The 15,899-nt window shown below is 54.1% G+C and overlaps 5 protein-coding genes across 5 annotated transcripts; 3 read left to right on the top strand and 2 right to left on the bottom strand.

Moving 5' to 3' along the window:
* Nucleotides 1–10: 10 nt before the first annotated feature.
* Nucleotides 11–2,024, bottom strand: APUU_20052S (GMC family oxidoreductase; the record flags this gene model as incomplete). Its single annotated transcript, XM_041698650.1, has 3 exons — nucleotides 11–1,421; nucleotides 1,465–1,553; nucleotides 1,605–2,024. 3 exons carry the CDS (start codon nucleotides 2,022–2,024, stop codon nucleotides 11–13), a joined length of 1,920 nt encoding a protein of 639 aa, XP_041551814.1.
* Nucleotides 2,025–2,223: 199 nt separating this feature from the next.
* On the top strand, nucleotides 2,224–2,763 carry APUU_20051A (DUF1772 domain-containing protein; the record flags this gene model as incomplete). The annotated part of the gene is made up of 2 exons (XM_041698649.1): nucleotides 2,224–2,278; nucleotides 2,327–2,763. The coding sequence occupies 2 exons, from the start codon at nucleotides 2,224–2,226 to the stop codon at nucleotides 2,761–2,763; spliced, it is 492 nt and encodes a 163-aa protein (XP_041551813.1).
* Nucleotides 2,764–3,023: 260 nt separating this feature from the next.
* On the top strand, nucleotides 3,024–4,565 carry APUU_20050A (cytochrome P450; the record flags this gene model as incomplete). Its single annotated transcript, XM_041698648.1, has 2 exons — nucleotides 3,024–4,175; nucleotides 4,233–4,565. The coding sequence occupies 2 exons, from the start codon at nucleotides 3,024–3,026 to the stop codon at nucleotides 4,563–4,565; spliced, it is 1,485 nt and encodes a 494-aa protein (XP_041551812.1).
* Nucleotides 4,566–4,650: 85 nt separating this feature from the next.
* Nucleotides 4,651–10,504, bottom strand: APUU_20049S (uncharacterized protein; the record flags this gene model as incomplete). The annotated part of the gene is made up of 4 exons (XM_041698647.1): nucleotides 4,651–5,055; nucleotides 5,118–5,233; nucleotides 5,282–5,752; nucleotides 5,809–10,504. The coding sequence occupies 4 exons, from the start codon at nucleotides 10,502–10,504 to the stop codon at nucleotides 4,651–4,653; spliced, it is 5,688 nt and encodes a 1,895-aa protein (XP_041551811.1).
* Nucleotides 10,505–10,767: 263 nt separating this feature from the next.
* APUU_20048A (uncharacterized protein) lies at nucleotides 10,768–15,760 on the top strand (the record flags this gene model as incomplete). The annotated part of the gene is made up of 4 exons (XM_041698646.1): nucleotides 10,768–10,826; nucleotides 10,873–10,899; nucleotides 10,946–15,596; nucleotides 15,647–15,760. The coding sequence occupies 4 exons, from the start codon at nucleotides 10,768–10,770 to the stop codon at nucleotides 15,758–15,760; spliced, it is 4,851 nt and encodes a 1,616-aa protein (XP_041551810.1).
* Between the last annotated feature and the right edge of the window lie 139 nt (nucleotides 15,761–15,899).

Genomic DNA, 15,899 nt, shown 5'->3' with positions numbered 1-15,899 from the left:
CATTCTTAATTTAATTCCCAGCTAGAATGTCCGCTGCAATCTTCTCTGCCAGTGCATACACCGTCGCCATGGGCTGTCCATCAATCGCAAAGGGAAAAGCAGACGCATCCACCACGCGCACCCCCTTGAGCCCCCTAACTCGCGCCTTCGAGTCAAGAACTGCGTTGGGATCGTTGGATTTCCCCATGGCACATGTTCCCACGCCTGCATAGTACGCATCTGAAGTCTCCGCGATGTAGTTCAGGATCTCCTCATCGGTCTGGTACTCAAATCCCGGCAGCAGCTCGGTACCGTCAATGACCTCCTGCATTGTCTCCGAGGCCACAATCTCCCGACATCGTCGAAACGCTGCGACGGCCATTTCCTTATCGCGGGGGTCATCGAGCCACCGCGGATCTACCACGGGGTTGTCGGCGGTGTTGGTGCTGTTGATCGTGACAGTGCCGCGACTGAACGTCGCCAGCAGCGCAGCAGACATGCTGAAGTAGTTCTTGCCGTCGTACTGCGGGACGAAGGTGTCGTCCAGCGCAATATACGAGAAGGTCGGCCAGTCAGCTGGGAATGATGTCTCGATGTCTGCGGAAGTCGCCTTGCTGAGAGTGCCGGGTTGGTGCTTCTCAAACGCAAAGTAGTCCTGCCCGGGATTCGTGAGCAGGCCGGTGCGGAAATTGTTGTATTCGAAGATTGAGCGAGGGAGAGTCTCTTTGCTCCCCATGAGCTGGCTGTGACTTTCCACTTTGACAGGGTTCGTTGGGCCCAGGATGATCGTGTCTTGCAAGTTCTGGCCAACGCCGGGGAGGTCTGACAGGACTGGGATATTGAGCTTCTCGAGTGTCTCCCTGGGACCAGCCCCGGATACCATGAGCAGCTGGGGAGAGCGCATTACTCCTGCTGATAGGATCACTTCTTTCTTTGCCCCGATCTGCCATTCGAATCCGCCGGTATTGATGACCACTCCCGTGGCGCGCTTCTCCTCGTCGAAAAGGATCTTCTTGACGAGTGTGTGCGTGATCACATTGAGACTGTTGCTCGTTCGAAGTGCCCGTTGCAGGTACGATGTAGACGCAGTGTCTCGGCGACGTGTCCTGGGATGGATGGTATGGGTGATGTACGAGCGACCAAGCAGGTTTCCATTCGAGAACCCCTGCGCCTCTGGGAAGCCCATCTTTGCGAGTGCCTTGTCTACCCACGACGAGATGGCGTTTGTCAGGTAGGGGTACGCGACCTGCACTGGTCCTTCATCAGAAGTATTGGTTGCAAAGGCAGAGATGTCGTTGAAGGTTGTCGCGTTGGCTGGACGAGGGTTGGTGGACGGTCCAGAGAACTGCACGCTCTTCTTGAAGAAAGGTAGCCAGTTCTCCCATGTATAACTGTCATCTCCGACCTGGTCTGCCCAGAGTTTGTACGCTCCTTTGGATCCTCTGCACCTGGTCAGTATCCTTGACGACAAAGAGGGAAGCAGACAGGTACCGATGGTATAGCATCGCCCCGCGAGCGGTTGAGCCCCCTAGCGTCTTTCCTTGCATGTAGAACATTTTCCGGTTTGCCAGGCCCTGTTAATGTGAGCCAAATTTGATACTCTTAATTGCGTAAAAAGGACATACCGGCTGTGCTTCGGTATACTGGTACCAGTCAAAGAGCGGGTTCTTGACATGCCCGTTGTCGAAAAAGTAGTTGAACAGGAACATGGGAACTTCAGTCGCATTGCCCGCCTCGATCTCGTAGAACCCTCCAGCTTCAATCACTGCCACTGAGTTTGACCCGTCTTCAGATAGACGGTGGGCCATGGCCAGTCCAGCAGTGCCTCCTCCGACAATCACATAGTCGTAGGACTGGCCGGGCCAACCGTACCATCCAAAGTGGGAGCTGAGAAGATCGCGAGCTTGGATACGGCCATCCATGGAGGCCTCATCACTGCTACCTCCGAATAGTGTTTCCCATGGTGAGGAGAAGAGGGTTGTTTGGCCTGCGATGAGGCCCACGACTGGGGCGGCGGTTAGTGCAAGGAGCGACCACGCGGGCATGATGGCGATCGCGTTGTGTTTGCTCTTAGTAGACGGTCCAGTCTATCGTAATAAATAGCTTAGTAGACACTGTTTGAAGTGCTGGGAAGCCGGTATGCGGGAACGCCTTAACCGATCGCTTTCCGAGAGTCGATGGCTTCGGTATATAACCGACAAGAAGCACTCCAACTCAGGTGGCACAGGTAGATCGTATATCGCCATGAGTAACGTTGGAGTAGAGGCCATTGCCGTCATCACCGGCTCATTCTTGTCCGGTAAGCGCTTCCTGCCCCTTATACTGAACGGCCAGCTAATGTGTGTAGGGGCGATGATGAGCGTATATCTACTAGCAGTTCCATCTCTATTCGACACTACAACCGACCCAGGCCACCTGCTGCGCCATTGGAGTCGAATATTCCTCAACGGTCATATCAAGGGGCCTATCATCTGCCTCACTACCACCGCACTGTACGGGATTGCGGCAGTCAGCAAGTACTCGGCGGGGGATGCATGGGGTGTTTTTGCCGCAGCAGGTTTAACCACCATCAGCATGGTACCTTTCACTCTGACGGTCATGGCCCCGACAAACAATGCTCTCTTTCGGCTTGAGGGCGAGGTGAAGAAGGGGAACAGCCCGTCCTGGCCGGACGCTGAGCGCCTGGTACAGAATTGGAACCGGTTCAACGCTATTCGGGCTTTCTTTCCCTTGGCCGGTGCTGTTTTGGGGCTGTTAGGCACGCTGAAGTTGGTTTCCTTCTAGCTTGCAAAACGGCTATGAATATAAGAGCACTGGATGTAAAGCATGGATGCTTTCAGGCTAGAATAGACCATCAGGTAGTGACGGTCAATGGATAGTATCTAGTGCCAACCAATCAATATTCTGTACTGGTAATAATAATCTGGACTGCAATGATTACCTAGAATAACTGAACTCAGTCCGATATAGCCGACTCGCTGTCCGAGAGACTGATATTTGAGACACGCAAGTCTGCCACCAACAACCGCTCCCATTCCAGCAAGATGGCTGTGTTCTCACTCCCTCTGCTGGCCGCTTTGGCTGCCGTCGGATATGTCGTTTTCCAGCTGGTCTACAACCTCTACTTCCATCCTTTACGCAACTACCCAGGTCCCCTACTATGGAGAGCAAGCTCCCTCCCCTGGAAACTGACGCTGTTGCGCGGAACAATGCACCACGACCTCATGCGCCACCACCAGAAGTACGGCGACACAGTACGCATCAAGCCAGACGAGATCAGCTTCGCCAATGCACAGGCCTGGCGCGACATCCACGCCCACGTCCCCGGACGCCCTGAGTTCCTCAAAGACCCGATCCGGCTGCCGCTCGCTCCGAATGGGGTGATGAGTATCCTGGTCTCTGACACGCACAATCATGCACGGTTCCGGAGTCTGTTTGGGCATGCGTTTAGTGACAAGGGACTGCGTGCCCAGGAGCCTACTATTGTGCAGTACGCGGATCTCCTTGTGGATGTGCTTCGCGAAGTCGCTGATACTGGGGACTCGGTGGAAATGGTGCGATACTTTAACATGGCGATCTTTGATTCCATCGGTGCGCTGTCTTTTGGGGAATCGTTCGATAGTCTGAAGAACCGGGAGTTGCATCCGTGGGTTGATACCATCCACAAGAACCTCAAGAGTGTCGCGATCTCGCATGTTCTGCGCAGTATGGGCGTCGAGTTCCTGACTCCGTATGTTATGCCGAAGGAACTGCGCGGAAAGAGACAGGAGAACTACAGCTACGCGATCGAGAAGCTAAAGAAGCGCATGCAGAAGACCGGCGACCAGGGCGACTTCTGGGACCGGGTCATGGTCAAAAGCGCAGACGGAAATCAAACCGGCGACGGTATGAGTCCTGGCGAGATGCTCAACAATGCTGCTGTAATGGTCGTTGCAGGCTCAGAGACGACTTCGTCTGCACTCTGTGGCTGCACGTATCTACTCTGTAAGTCCGGAAAGATGGACAAAGCTGTGTCCGAGATCCGGAATGCGTTTGAGGCGTCGGACCAGATTGATCTCCTTTCTGTCTCTCGATTGCCGTATCTCACGGCTGTGATTGATGAAACTCTCCGCATGTATCCCTCTGTGCCTGGCCAGCCTCCTCGTGTTGTGCCGGACGGCGGTGCTACGGTATGCGGCCAATTTGTGCCTGCTGAAGTACGTTCGTTTCTTTCCTTTCTATCACTATCTGCATGCGTTACTGATTCACGATAGACCCGCGTCGGAGTCAGTCACCTCGGAGCATACTATGCTGATTACAACTTCTCGCATGCGGACAAATTCATCCCAGAGCGACACTTGCAGAAGGCAGAGGAGCCGTACAAGTATGATAACTACGGTGCTTATCAGCCTTGGTCTGTTGGGGTTCGCAACTGCATCGGCCGAAACCTTGCCTATGCCGAGGTGAGATTGACACTGGCCAAGCTGTTGTGGCAGTTTGATATTATGTTGGACGTGGAGAGGACTGGCGAGTTTCTGGACCAGAAAATATGGTCCATTTGGGCGAAGAGGGAGCTTTACATGTCATTTAAGACCCGGGTGAGCTGAAGGAGGATAGCATTGAGAATTATAATATGCGGATAACAGTCGTTTCAATATCTCAGTTTGTATTTGACAATAAAGTGTGCGTTCACTAAAGCCTTTCTCCAACCTGCTCTAGTAGGCCATGTAAAGCCCTGCTCTGTGTAATCTGCTGCACTAAACGAATATACGAAATTTCCAGAGTAAACGGCTTCCCTACCACATTCGGAACCCAGCGTCCAACAAGCTCATCAGCCTTGATATCGGCAACCCGGAGGTGGCGCCGCAGATACTGCCTGTAATCATCGATATGCCCCCGGAGCATCTGAGAGTGGAAGGGGATATCGACCCCAGAAAGGGGGATCGTCGCGATACCACGGGAGAGGCTTTCGTGGCTCGTTATTGTCTGACTGCTGGCAATATTCTGCCTGATACACTCTTCCATGGTGTCTGGACTATTGCTGGTCGCGAGAGACAAATTGTCGCAAACCTGGCCCATTACCCAGAGAGACCGAATCTGCACTCCGGTTAGCTGTGGTCCTTTATGATAGAGCTTATATGAATAGTTCGTGAACTTACATGACCAGCACACACGTACTGTCGTGATTGGACGTTGTGGTTGACAACCTCCAATAAGAGGCCCATTTCTCGCGCAATACGCTGAACGAGGTCCATAAGACTGCATTCGTCGAAGTCTAAAAGTGTCAGTATTAAGCTAGCTACTTCGAATGGAGAGGAGATACCTGTTCCAGTGCGTGAAGGGTCAACAGCCATCATGGCATATTGCGTGCGCCCGTTGTTATCCCGAGGGAGTGCATTCTGCATCTTCAATCCGCGGTAGAATATCAAAGACAGCAGCGGTTCAAACTGCATGAACGTAGAACAGGCCCCGAGAGCACTGTATTCTCCCAAGGAATGGCCGGCGAACAAGGCGGATTTTTGGACGACTCCCTGGGCTTGGAGGTGTGCGTATTCCGCCATTTCCATAACCACCAGTGCTGGTTGAGCGAATTGAGTGGACTTGAGCAGGCCAGAGGGGTATGAAAAGGTATAGGATCTTGACGTCTCGGTCAGACCAGGAAGCATCAGTTTATCAGACTCCGAGCTAGATCTCATAGCGAGGTAGTTGGCCCGGATCTGCTGGCCCCGTTTACCACGAAAGTTGACGGCAAGGGATTTTGGATTATCACGGACTAGATGGAGGAGGGAAATGCCTGGGAGAATACATTAGCAGGTATATAGTGGTCGATAAGGGGGGGAAGACACTCACCGTACTGGGATTCAAAATGGCGTTCTGCTCGGTCCCAAACCGCTTGCGCAGCCTTATGCATGCCATATAGGCCCATCCCCATTCCCTGCTCCTGCGTTCCTTGTCCGGCAAAGATATATGCAGTCGGTGCTTGTTCTATCATAGCTTCTGCATGCATGATCTGATCGCCAGTATTTACATTCAACACCTTAACATGGACGACCATCAGTCCGTCTTCCATTGCGCGGTGCTGTACCTCCATACGCAGCTGATCGTATGCCCGGACGATACCATCAAAAGATACCTTCCAGCCTTGGAATCGGCGACGCTCTGTATCACCGACCATCCACTCGAGGATGCGTCTCACTGTTGCTGAGAGGTGCATCCCGTGAAGCACCGGCTGTCCTCGGCCGGCAAACCGAGCGAATAAAGGGCAAGTGTGTATGGGGTTCGCATCTTTTGACACCCTTGCGTATGCGCTGCTCGGTGATGGAGCTCTGAATGGGATAACGGCATCGCCGGTCCAGCCGGGGCTTTGCAGTGGTTGTCTCTGAACTAGTGGGGAGCCATGTCGGCTCAAGAAGTCCATGACGGGATTGAAATTGTGGTCCTCTTCTTCTAGATATACGCGGCCAACCTTGGCTCCCGTGGTTGTCCTGGTTGAGGCTTGCTCTGAAAGCAATGTGGCCAGGCCGGATACTTGTAGTGAGCTGGGAGTGCCTTTCGTGCTGGATACTGTCTGGGTATTAAGCCGAAATAACAGGCGTTTTCCAAGGATTTCGTGAGATGCCACGTCCAGGAACAGCCATTTGCGGCTAATGAGGAGCTGCAGCTGGACTGGAGAGCTGATATGCATCACCATCTCTGCTTCGTGGACAGAACGGAACTGCTGGGACGCCCTCTGGGTACGCCTCTGGATCACAAAAGTAGTTCGCAGGTAAACTACAGGCTGCGCATCACGAAGTATTTCTGCGGAAACCTCGACACGCTGCCCGGTGGCGGTGATTGTGTGCTCTGTTATGCGAGAGGCTGTCTGCACTACATCGCCGACAGACAGTGGCCAGACACCACGGGCCAGCCGTAGCGATATGGACTGGTGAAGAAGCTGAAGAGGGTCTCCATCGAGCGCTGGAAGCAGCACGGGCTTGGTGAGCGCAGTCCAAGCCAGGACGACGGCGTAGTCAAGGGGAACTACTGGCCCTTGTGCACTCCAGGCCTGACTGCGAGCTGGCCCGGATTGAGAGATGACAGCCACAAATTCCTGTACAGACTCGGGCATAATCACAGCAGGGCCATCACTGAACTCTGAATTGAGCCCGGCTGAGATTGGGCAGGGTGCAGGTCCAATCCATAGTTCCGTATACAGATCGCGAACCCGACCAAGGTAGGTCTCTTGATCAAGCTGGATAATTGGCTGGCCCATGCCTCCCCCCAGTAGCTTCAGCCTAAATTCGAGGGCTGGTCGGTTTCCTGCCACCGTTTGAACCGAGTGCGTTATCAGGGCCACCGAAATCGTATCAGCATCGAGGTGAGTGATTTCCAATGCACCACGGATGTCGTTGGAACCGCCTTTCTGAACTGCAGTATGATAAAGTGTCATCTCGCTTAGTGTGCCACTGGCATATTTGATCTCAATAATATCCCCGATACATGGCTGGAAAGCGTCGTGGATGGGGTTCTTTACGCGATGTCGACCAAACAGGACATGCTTGCTGATGAGAGCAGCACGTCCCCAAGAGCAGCCTGTAGTCAACCGATCCAAGATGACACTAGAAGAAGGAATAGCTGGGCCCGTAAGTTGATAACGGCAGATCGAGCCGTCGTGGGATACATGGATGCCGGGTAAGACGTCGGCGTCTTGAACTATGGCGCTGATCATATCATCTTCCCCACTAGCCAAAATCTGATTCTTTAGGAAGCCAGTGTGCGGGTCACGGATTCCATCTAGGATATCTTTGGCAGGTTCATCGCACACTTTAGAATGTTGTACGGCCACCGGGCCTTGAATGATACACACGCGTTGGGCATCTTGCTCGGGAACCGAGTCGACATCCTCCGATTGCCACAGGGAGTCCTTCTTGAACCAGGTCTCAAAGCTCTCATCGAGTATCGGTATGAAGGGTACTGGCTTGAGGCCCTGTCGACGAAATAAGGAGAGGAGCAATGCCGCGTCGTCTGGATACAAGACTTCGTCCGCATGAGTGCGGTATGCCTCATCGAACGCCACTTTGAGCTCAGCAGGACTGTTGCTTAGGGACATCCCAGTACCAAACCGTGCATGTAGAAGGCGCACAAAGTCATGGACACGGACGAGGTAGGACTGATCAATCCAGCGCGAGTGGCGCTCCACGAACATGAGCCCACAGAGTCGATGTAGCACTTGTTTGTAGGTGAGGTCTTCCATCTCAACCGGCCTTCCATCGTCTGCAATTGCAAACCACGGTCGCGCATAGTCCCTATTGAGACGACTGATTATTTCCTCCCGATGCTTCTTCAGTGCCACCCGGAGCTGCTCAGGGTCCCTGATCGAGAAGAACCTCCTGTCAAACTCATGCCATAAACGCATCCCTCGAGTTGCCAGTACATGGATCGGCTGTCCCATCTCAGAGACAACTGAAATCACACCCCCGATGGCTTCATGCTGGGAGCGCGTCCAGTCATCATCTTCAACAATCCCTGGAGCCTGGACTATCAACTGCTTCGCGGCCAGCGACGTTTTGGCCTCATGAGCCACCATCATGCGACTCCCTAGGAGGACTCCGTCAAAGGGCATCGCAGCAAATCCCAGCTCCTGTGACCAAGAGCCGGTGAGGTACGGCCATGTATCGTGCCCTCCCCCAAATCCACTACCCGCCACGAGGATAACGTTGTCGCAGCTCCGGATGTGGCTGTAACGGTCGAGAATTGCTTGGTGGAAATCTTCAAATGAGTGATGGCCCCCTGCGCGGCCCCCGGTCCACTGCAGGCCAATGGGGAGACCTGGGTACTGACGAGCAATAGCAAGGACACGGTCTATGGCATCGACAGATCCAGGTTTGAACCAGATATGAGAGAGGTCCAACCGTTCAACCCACTCCCTAACAACGTCGGGCGAGGGTATGCCAGCACCAACTGTCAGCCCATCAATCGGCAGACCCTCCTTGATCAGATCCTGTAAGAGGTTTATCTGCCAGGTGAGGGATTTTGGCGAGGCGTAGATGACATTGCAGGTGATCGAGCGATGGAATGGGATTGCGGCTGCGAGTTGGCGAAGAGCTGCTTCCAGGGTCTCTGGATGGTGGTAGCCACCGCAGGCGAATTCAACATGGTAGCCTGCGTTCATGACGGCAGCGACAAATTCCGGCGAGCACGTTGTCGGAGTCATTCCTGCCACCATGACATGTGGTAGCCCTAATAGTCGTGTCATCTTCGTTTCAATATAGGGTTCGGCCTCTTTTGAGTTCGATGTACCCAGACGTGGGCGGTACTTGTGACCCCAGCTCTGTCCTACCGGCAGAGAAGATACTGAGTTAAGAGCATTTAGACATGACGATAGAGAACGCCCTGATAGGTTCATTACGTGGACCCCAGTTCCCTCCAAGACATCTTGGACCAGGCTTCCGACAGATCCAGGCCCAAAAGAAAGCACATGGGTAGCACTGTCCATTTTGCGGCATGCGTCAGGCCAATCAACCTGTTCTATGGTGACAGCACGGATCAAAGCTGATAAGACGTCCTCTTTGAGGTCCTGCAGGTTCTGCGTCTTGCCCTTCACTTGGGCATAGAGAGGTATGGCTATGTCGCTGCCATTCAATCGGAGGCCCTTAATGGCATCCACCACGTACGGCTCGACATATGCCAGAAGCGAAGAATGGTAAGGAGCTGAGACAGGGAGAAACCGGACGTCAGAGATCGGTCGACGCTGTGTGAAGGGGGCTCGGGTCTGATCAAGCGATTGCGGCGCACTGACTGTACGAATTGCAAGGCATATATCCCGGAGGGCCTGCGGTGTCCCGGCCAGCACAAATTTGTTGTTGCTATTGATGAGCGATAACTGTACGTCTTGGGTGTTTGCCTTCCGTATAAGACGCTGTAGATGGTCATGGCTCAAGCCCGTCACGCTCAGGAGATATGAAGGCGCGCCCTCGTCATGCTGTAGACAGTCCGCCACGTCCTCGGCGGATAGAGTGCTACCTGGCGCAGCAAGATGAGACTCGAGACCAACCCAGAATGATAATTTCAATACAAGGCTCGCTGCATTGTAAAAGGCCGGCCACCCCTTGCCGCTATGAGCAATTGCTGTGGCAGCAAATACTCCTTGGGAATGCCCGATGACGCCGTGCAGGCGGTCCCGAAGCTGCCCGGGATCAACACCAATCGTGTGCGCAGTGAGTGCATAGTGAGCCAGGGAAAGTAAGGTGTTGATGGGGAAACTAAACGGCGAAAGAGCGAGTTCGTCAGAGGATGGTGCTGTTGCTGCAAAGTCGTCGAGCCATGTGCGTAATGGAAATCCACGCCCAGAGAAGAACGGAGATCGATGTGGAATAGACGCAAGGAGCTCGAGATGGCTGGAAGAGGTGTCGATCAAGTGTCGTATTGGGTCGCGATCTCCATATGTTCGTACCAGATGGACCAAATCGTCGAGACCTGTGAGGTTGCTGGGGCCCTGTCCACCGCAGCAACTGTATAAGCGCAGTCTGCCGGAATCTGCAGATGTCAAAAGCTCGGATAGTGTCATTATTCCTTTCCCGCTCGCTGGAGTATCGAACTCTAGCTCATCCAGGGCAAGATATCTATCAGACAACTAGAATATCATGGATGATACTGTGCGGCTGCCCACTATTCCCACAGCTGAGACACTGTCAGCACCTACTCGGCGTACGAGACATCGGAGATCGATGACCAACACTGGGCATCTGAACTGTCCAGGCGGGCTTTAGTTCTTTTAGTGGTCGACCTGCTAATATCACTACACAGCTGGATGTAGCCTGAACATCCGCCATGGCGATTCGCACAATGGAACAGGCGATTGCCTACGAGCTGGTAATCGAGCTTCTCGCGTATGGACCAGCCTCACTACCTCTGCAAAACGCTGACAGAATACAGGCATCAGTTCGCTTTTCCCGTACAATGGTAAGCGGCTCCTGGGGCTGGCCGACGCTCTGCTAATGGCGTATAGGATAGAAACACAGAAGAGTCTACTGAGGGACAGGCAACGCCTGGTTGAACTTGGACCGGCTAAGACGCTTCTAGGAATGGTACAAAAGACAATAAATAAAGATCTGCGATCCAACGTGCAGCTCCTGGCCAGTACGCAGAACTTACCTGAGCTTCTCTACACCTACGATGAGACTACCGAGGATTCAAGCATTGACGAACCTGTAATCGAAACACCGCAGTCCAGCACAGTCCCAGAGCCTGTGAAGGGTCCGGAGGCTTTTACCGTCCGGACTGTACCAGATGTGCCCTTGACTGCCATACGAATCATTAGGGCGTTGATTGCTCGTAAGCTCCGGAGGCCGGCAAGCGAAATCGATGCTAGCCGATCTATCAAGGATCTGTGTGGCGGCAAGTCGACGCTACAGAACGAGCTGATCGGTGACCTCGGACACGAGTTTCCAGCCCTGCCAGATCGTGCAGAAGATGCCTCACTGGCGGATTTGGATGCTGCGCTGGGCGAGGTCCCACTGGGCCCGACTTCGGTGGCCCTTCTGCAGCGACTCTTCAGTGCGAAGATGCCGGCCCGGATGACCATTCCTGCAGCTCGTGCGCGTATGGCCGATGTCTGGGGCCTTCCTTTGCATCGGCAAACTGGAGTCTTGGTCGATGCGTTGGCGGCTGAGCCCCAGTCTCGATTGCCTTCGTTGGAGGTGGCCCATGAATACTGGGACAGTCTGACTGAGGCGTACGGTCAGTCCTTGGGTCTGTTCTTGCATAGAGCAACCCGTACCCAGGCTACACAGTCTGTCGATTCAAAGAACAATGAACCCCCCGATGGGAATTCTCCCGGGGTGAAGGCGCTAGCACACAGACAGTATGAAGCCCTTCGACAGTACCTAGGCATTCCTGGGCTCGCCGCAGAGACAGACGACTCTATAGTGACAGAATTGCAGACTAAGTTGGACAACTGGACTTCCGAGTTCTCCGATGACTTCCTGGGTCGTATCTCGCCTCGCTTTGATCACCGTAAAACGCGCTGGTATCGCGACTGGTGGAATTCAGCTCGACAAGAGCTGTTCGACTTCTGCCAGCTGAACAACGCGGCATTGTCCGAAGAGCTACGAGATCGCTTTGTCCAACGTGCAGATTCTACTATTGTTCAAATTGCACAGGCGCACCCAGTTGCAAGGGGGCTTGTTCCTGTCCTCACCCAAGCCCTTCATCTGCCTTCTGTCGTCCGCTTGGGTGCCCTACTAACCAAAGCACCGCATACAGTGGTGGCTCCTGCTGGAGAGATTCAGTGCGAGGAAACCCCTCGTGAGACCTTTGGCTTCGTAGACTTCTTCACGCGATGGATACAGGCAAATGTTAAAACTGGCGTGGCCCAATCTAACGGAACAGACCTCACAACGGAGCTACTTGATAGCCTGGCCCACGCAAGCCAGGAGGGGGTTTCCTTCGCTGAACAAACTTATCTTGTCACTGGGGCAAGCCCCGGCTCCATCGGATACTGCGTCGCCCGTCGACTACTCTCTGGGGGAGCCAGGGTCATTATAACCACCAGTCGCGAACCCTCTGCTGCCGCGGCATCCTTCAAGCAGCTGTATGATGAGTGCGGGAGCCGTGGATCACAGCTCCACCTTGTTCCCTTTAACCAGGCAAGCGTTGTTGATTGCGAGAACCTGATCGAGTACATCTATGGCCAATTAGGGCTTGATCTGGATGCTGTCATCCCCTTTGCCGCCGCAAGCCAAGTCGGAGCAGAGATTGACGGATTAGATGCAGGAAACGAAGCAGCCTTCCGATTGATGCTAGTCAATGTATTACGCCTGCTTGGATTTGTGGGAACCCAAAAGCGGCGGAGGAACATTCGCTGCCGGCCAACCCAGGTCGTCCTTCCACTGTCTCCCAACCACGGCATCCTAGGGGGCGACGGTCTATACGCCGAGTCCAAACGCGGGCTCGAGACTCTACTGCATCGATTCCACTCTGAGTCTTGGGACGAGGAGCTTTCGATATGCGGTGTCAACATTGGATGGACCCGATCTACTGGTTTGATGAATAGTAATGACATTGTCGCCGAGACAGCAGAAACGGAGGGCCACATCTTGACCTTCTCTGGACAGGAGATGGGCGACCTCATTACTTTGCTGCTGACTCCGCAATGGGTTTCCCACTGTGAGGATGCGCCGGTCATGGCAGACTTCTCTGGGAATCTGGGGCATTGGCGTGATGCCTCTGTCCATCTCGCTGCTGCCCGAGCAAATATCCACCAACGCGCCGAGATTGCTCGAGCGATCGCAGAAGAGGATGAGCGAGAGGCTCGAGGGCGACAACCCTCCAAAGATATATCCATACAGTCACGAGTTTCTCTGCGCGTTGGGTTCCCAAGACTGCCTCATTATGACTCCGAGCTGCGGCCCTTGCAGACCAAGATTGACCCAGAGCTTGTGTCAGCAGATGCAGTCGTCGTTGTCGGGTTCGCAGAGCTGGGTCCATGGGGAAGTGCACGCGTACGCTGGGAGATGGAGTCTCAGGGTCATCTCTCGCCAGCTGGATACGTCGAGATGGCATGGCTCATGAACCTCATCCGATATGCCACCAAGCAAGGCCCCAATAGCCAATATGTCGGATGGCTCGACGCGCAGAGTGGACAGCCAGTTGCTGACTCTGATATTCCGCAGCGATACGGGGACATCATCCGATCTAACACGGGAATTCGGCCACTGCCCTCGGACAAAAGAGAGGTTTTCCAGGAGATTGTCTTAGAGGAGGATATGCCGCCATTCGAGACGACGAGGGCGAATGCTGACGCCCTGCGCCAGCGTCATGGTAGCAATGTCAGAGACCTGGGCAAGACAGACGGCGGTACTTGTCGAGTCCAGGTGCAACAGGGTGCCACCATCCGTGTTCCTAAATCCATTATGGCTGCTCCAGGCGTCGCTGGCCAACTGCCAACGGGGTGGTCCCCAGATAACTACGGCATACCGCAAGAAATTGTACACCAGGTCGACCCGGTCTCTCTCGTTCTGCTTTGTTGTGTTGCAGAGGCTTTTTACAGTGCAGGCATGTCCGATCCGATGGAGATATTTGAGTACATCCATCTCTCAGAGCTGGGGAACTTTGTCGGCTCGTCGATGGGAGGCGTCGTAAGCACGCGTGCACTCTATCATGACGTTGCCCTTGATCAGGACGTGCCATCCGACGCCCTCCAGGAGACATATCTTAACACCGCGCCGGCTTGGGTTAACATGCTGCTGCTGGGTGCAGCTGGTCCCATCAAGACACCGGTAGGGGCATGCGCCACTGCCCTAGAATCTATTGACTCTGCGGCTGAGTCCATCCGAGCGGGTCAAACGAAGGTATGTCTTGTCGGTGGCTACGATGACCTTCAGCCCGAGGAGTCTGCCGGCTTCGCACGCATGAACGCGACGGTGTCTGTCAAGGGCGAGCAGGAGCGTGGCCGAGAGCCCCCGGAAATGTCGCGACCTACAGCCGCCAGTCGTGCCGGCTTCATCGAATCCCAGGGCTGCGGTGTGCAGTTGCTCTGTCGTGGAGATGTCGCCCTAGCCATGGGTCTTCCAGTCTATGGAATTATCGCTGGCAGCGGTATGGCATCGGATGGCATCAGTCGGTCTGTGCCCGCCCCCGGCCAAGGTATCTTCACCTTTGCACGAGAGAGTTCAAACCGACCTGCTCCGCTGCGTTTAGCACTATCACGCTGGGGTCTGGGCATTGACGATCTTGCTTTCGCCTCCCTGCATGGGACTTCGACTACGGCAAACGATATAAACGAACCGTCCGTGATCCAGCGCGAAATGGCCCACCTCAACCGCACCCCTGGTCGTCCGCTGTGGGCAATCTGCCAAAAGTCAATCACGGGCCATCCCAAGGCCCCTGCTGCTGCATGGATGCTGAATGGGTGCCTCCAGGTGTTGGACTCGGGCTTGGTACCTGGTAACCGCAATGCGGACGATATCGACCCTACTCTACGGGACTTTGACCATTTGTGCTTTCCTACGCGGAATATCCAAACCAAAGGCGTCATGGCATTTCTGCTCAATTCATGTGGGTTTGGGCAGAAGGAGGGACAAATGGTTGGCGTCCATCCCCGATACTTCCTCGCACTGCAGTCCCGACATGAATTCGAAGCATACAAGACTCGGATGCAAAAGCGCACCTCGCGAGCTGAACGAGCCTATATCCGTGCGTTGACAGCCGGCCAGATTGTCCGTGTGCAGTCACAGCCTCCTTTTGACCCTGCGACGATGCATTCGATTCTGCTCAACCCATCTGCCCGGATTTGCCAGGATCCCAAAACTGGTCTCTACCATGTCACGCAAACCCCATCATCCCCGTTTGATGATAGCTCTGTTGTGGTCCAACATCGAGGAATAAGGTCTGTAACAGACCAGCCATCAACAGTTGGCCTTGATACAGTAACACTCAGTACCTTTGCTGCGCACGAGAACGCCATCTTCCTCCAGCGCAACTACACCAACCAAGAACGACAATCTTTGCAGGGCCATCGAGACTTTCGCACGGCCGTCGCTAGCGGCTGGTGTGCCAAAGAGGCCGTGTTTAAGTGTTTACAAACCATATCCAAGGGCGCAGGGGCTGCGATGAGGGAGATAGAGATCATACGCTCACAAGGGGCGCCGTCTGTGGTGGTACGTACTCAGAAACAACACTAGACCGTAAATAACTGATAGTTGTTCAGCTACATGGAGATGCCTTGCTGGCAGCGCAGAAGGCCGGTCTCGACAATATTCAACTGAGTGTGAGTTATGGAGACGACTGCGTGTTGGCGGTTGCCCTGGGCGTCCGCCGGTAGCTGTTTACCTACGCCTCGTCTAGTATCAAATTAAGTCGTCAAAATGCCAGTTCAGATAATCCGAAGACTAGATTTATATTCCATCTTAATAAATACTTTCATTGTTGATTTGACCTTGAACTGTCAATTATCACGATGC

This window comes from Aspergillus puulaauensis, chromosome 2 (assembly GCF_016861865.1).
Source record: "Aspergillus puulaauensis MK2 DNA, chromosome 2, nearly complete sequence".
In the NCBI taxonomy this organism is placed as follows: Eukaryota; Fungi; Ascomycota; class Eurotiomycetes; order Eurotiales; family Aspergillaceae; genus Aspergillus; species Aspergillus puulaauensis.
This window is presented reverse-complemented; position numbering and strand designations above follow the sequence as displayed.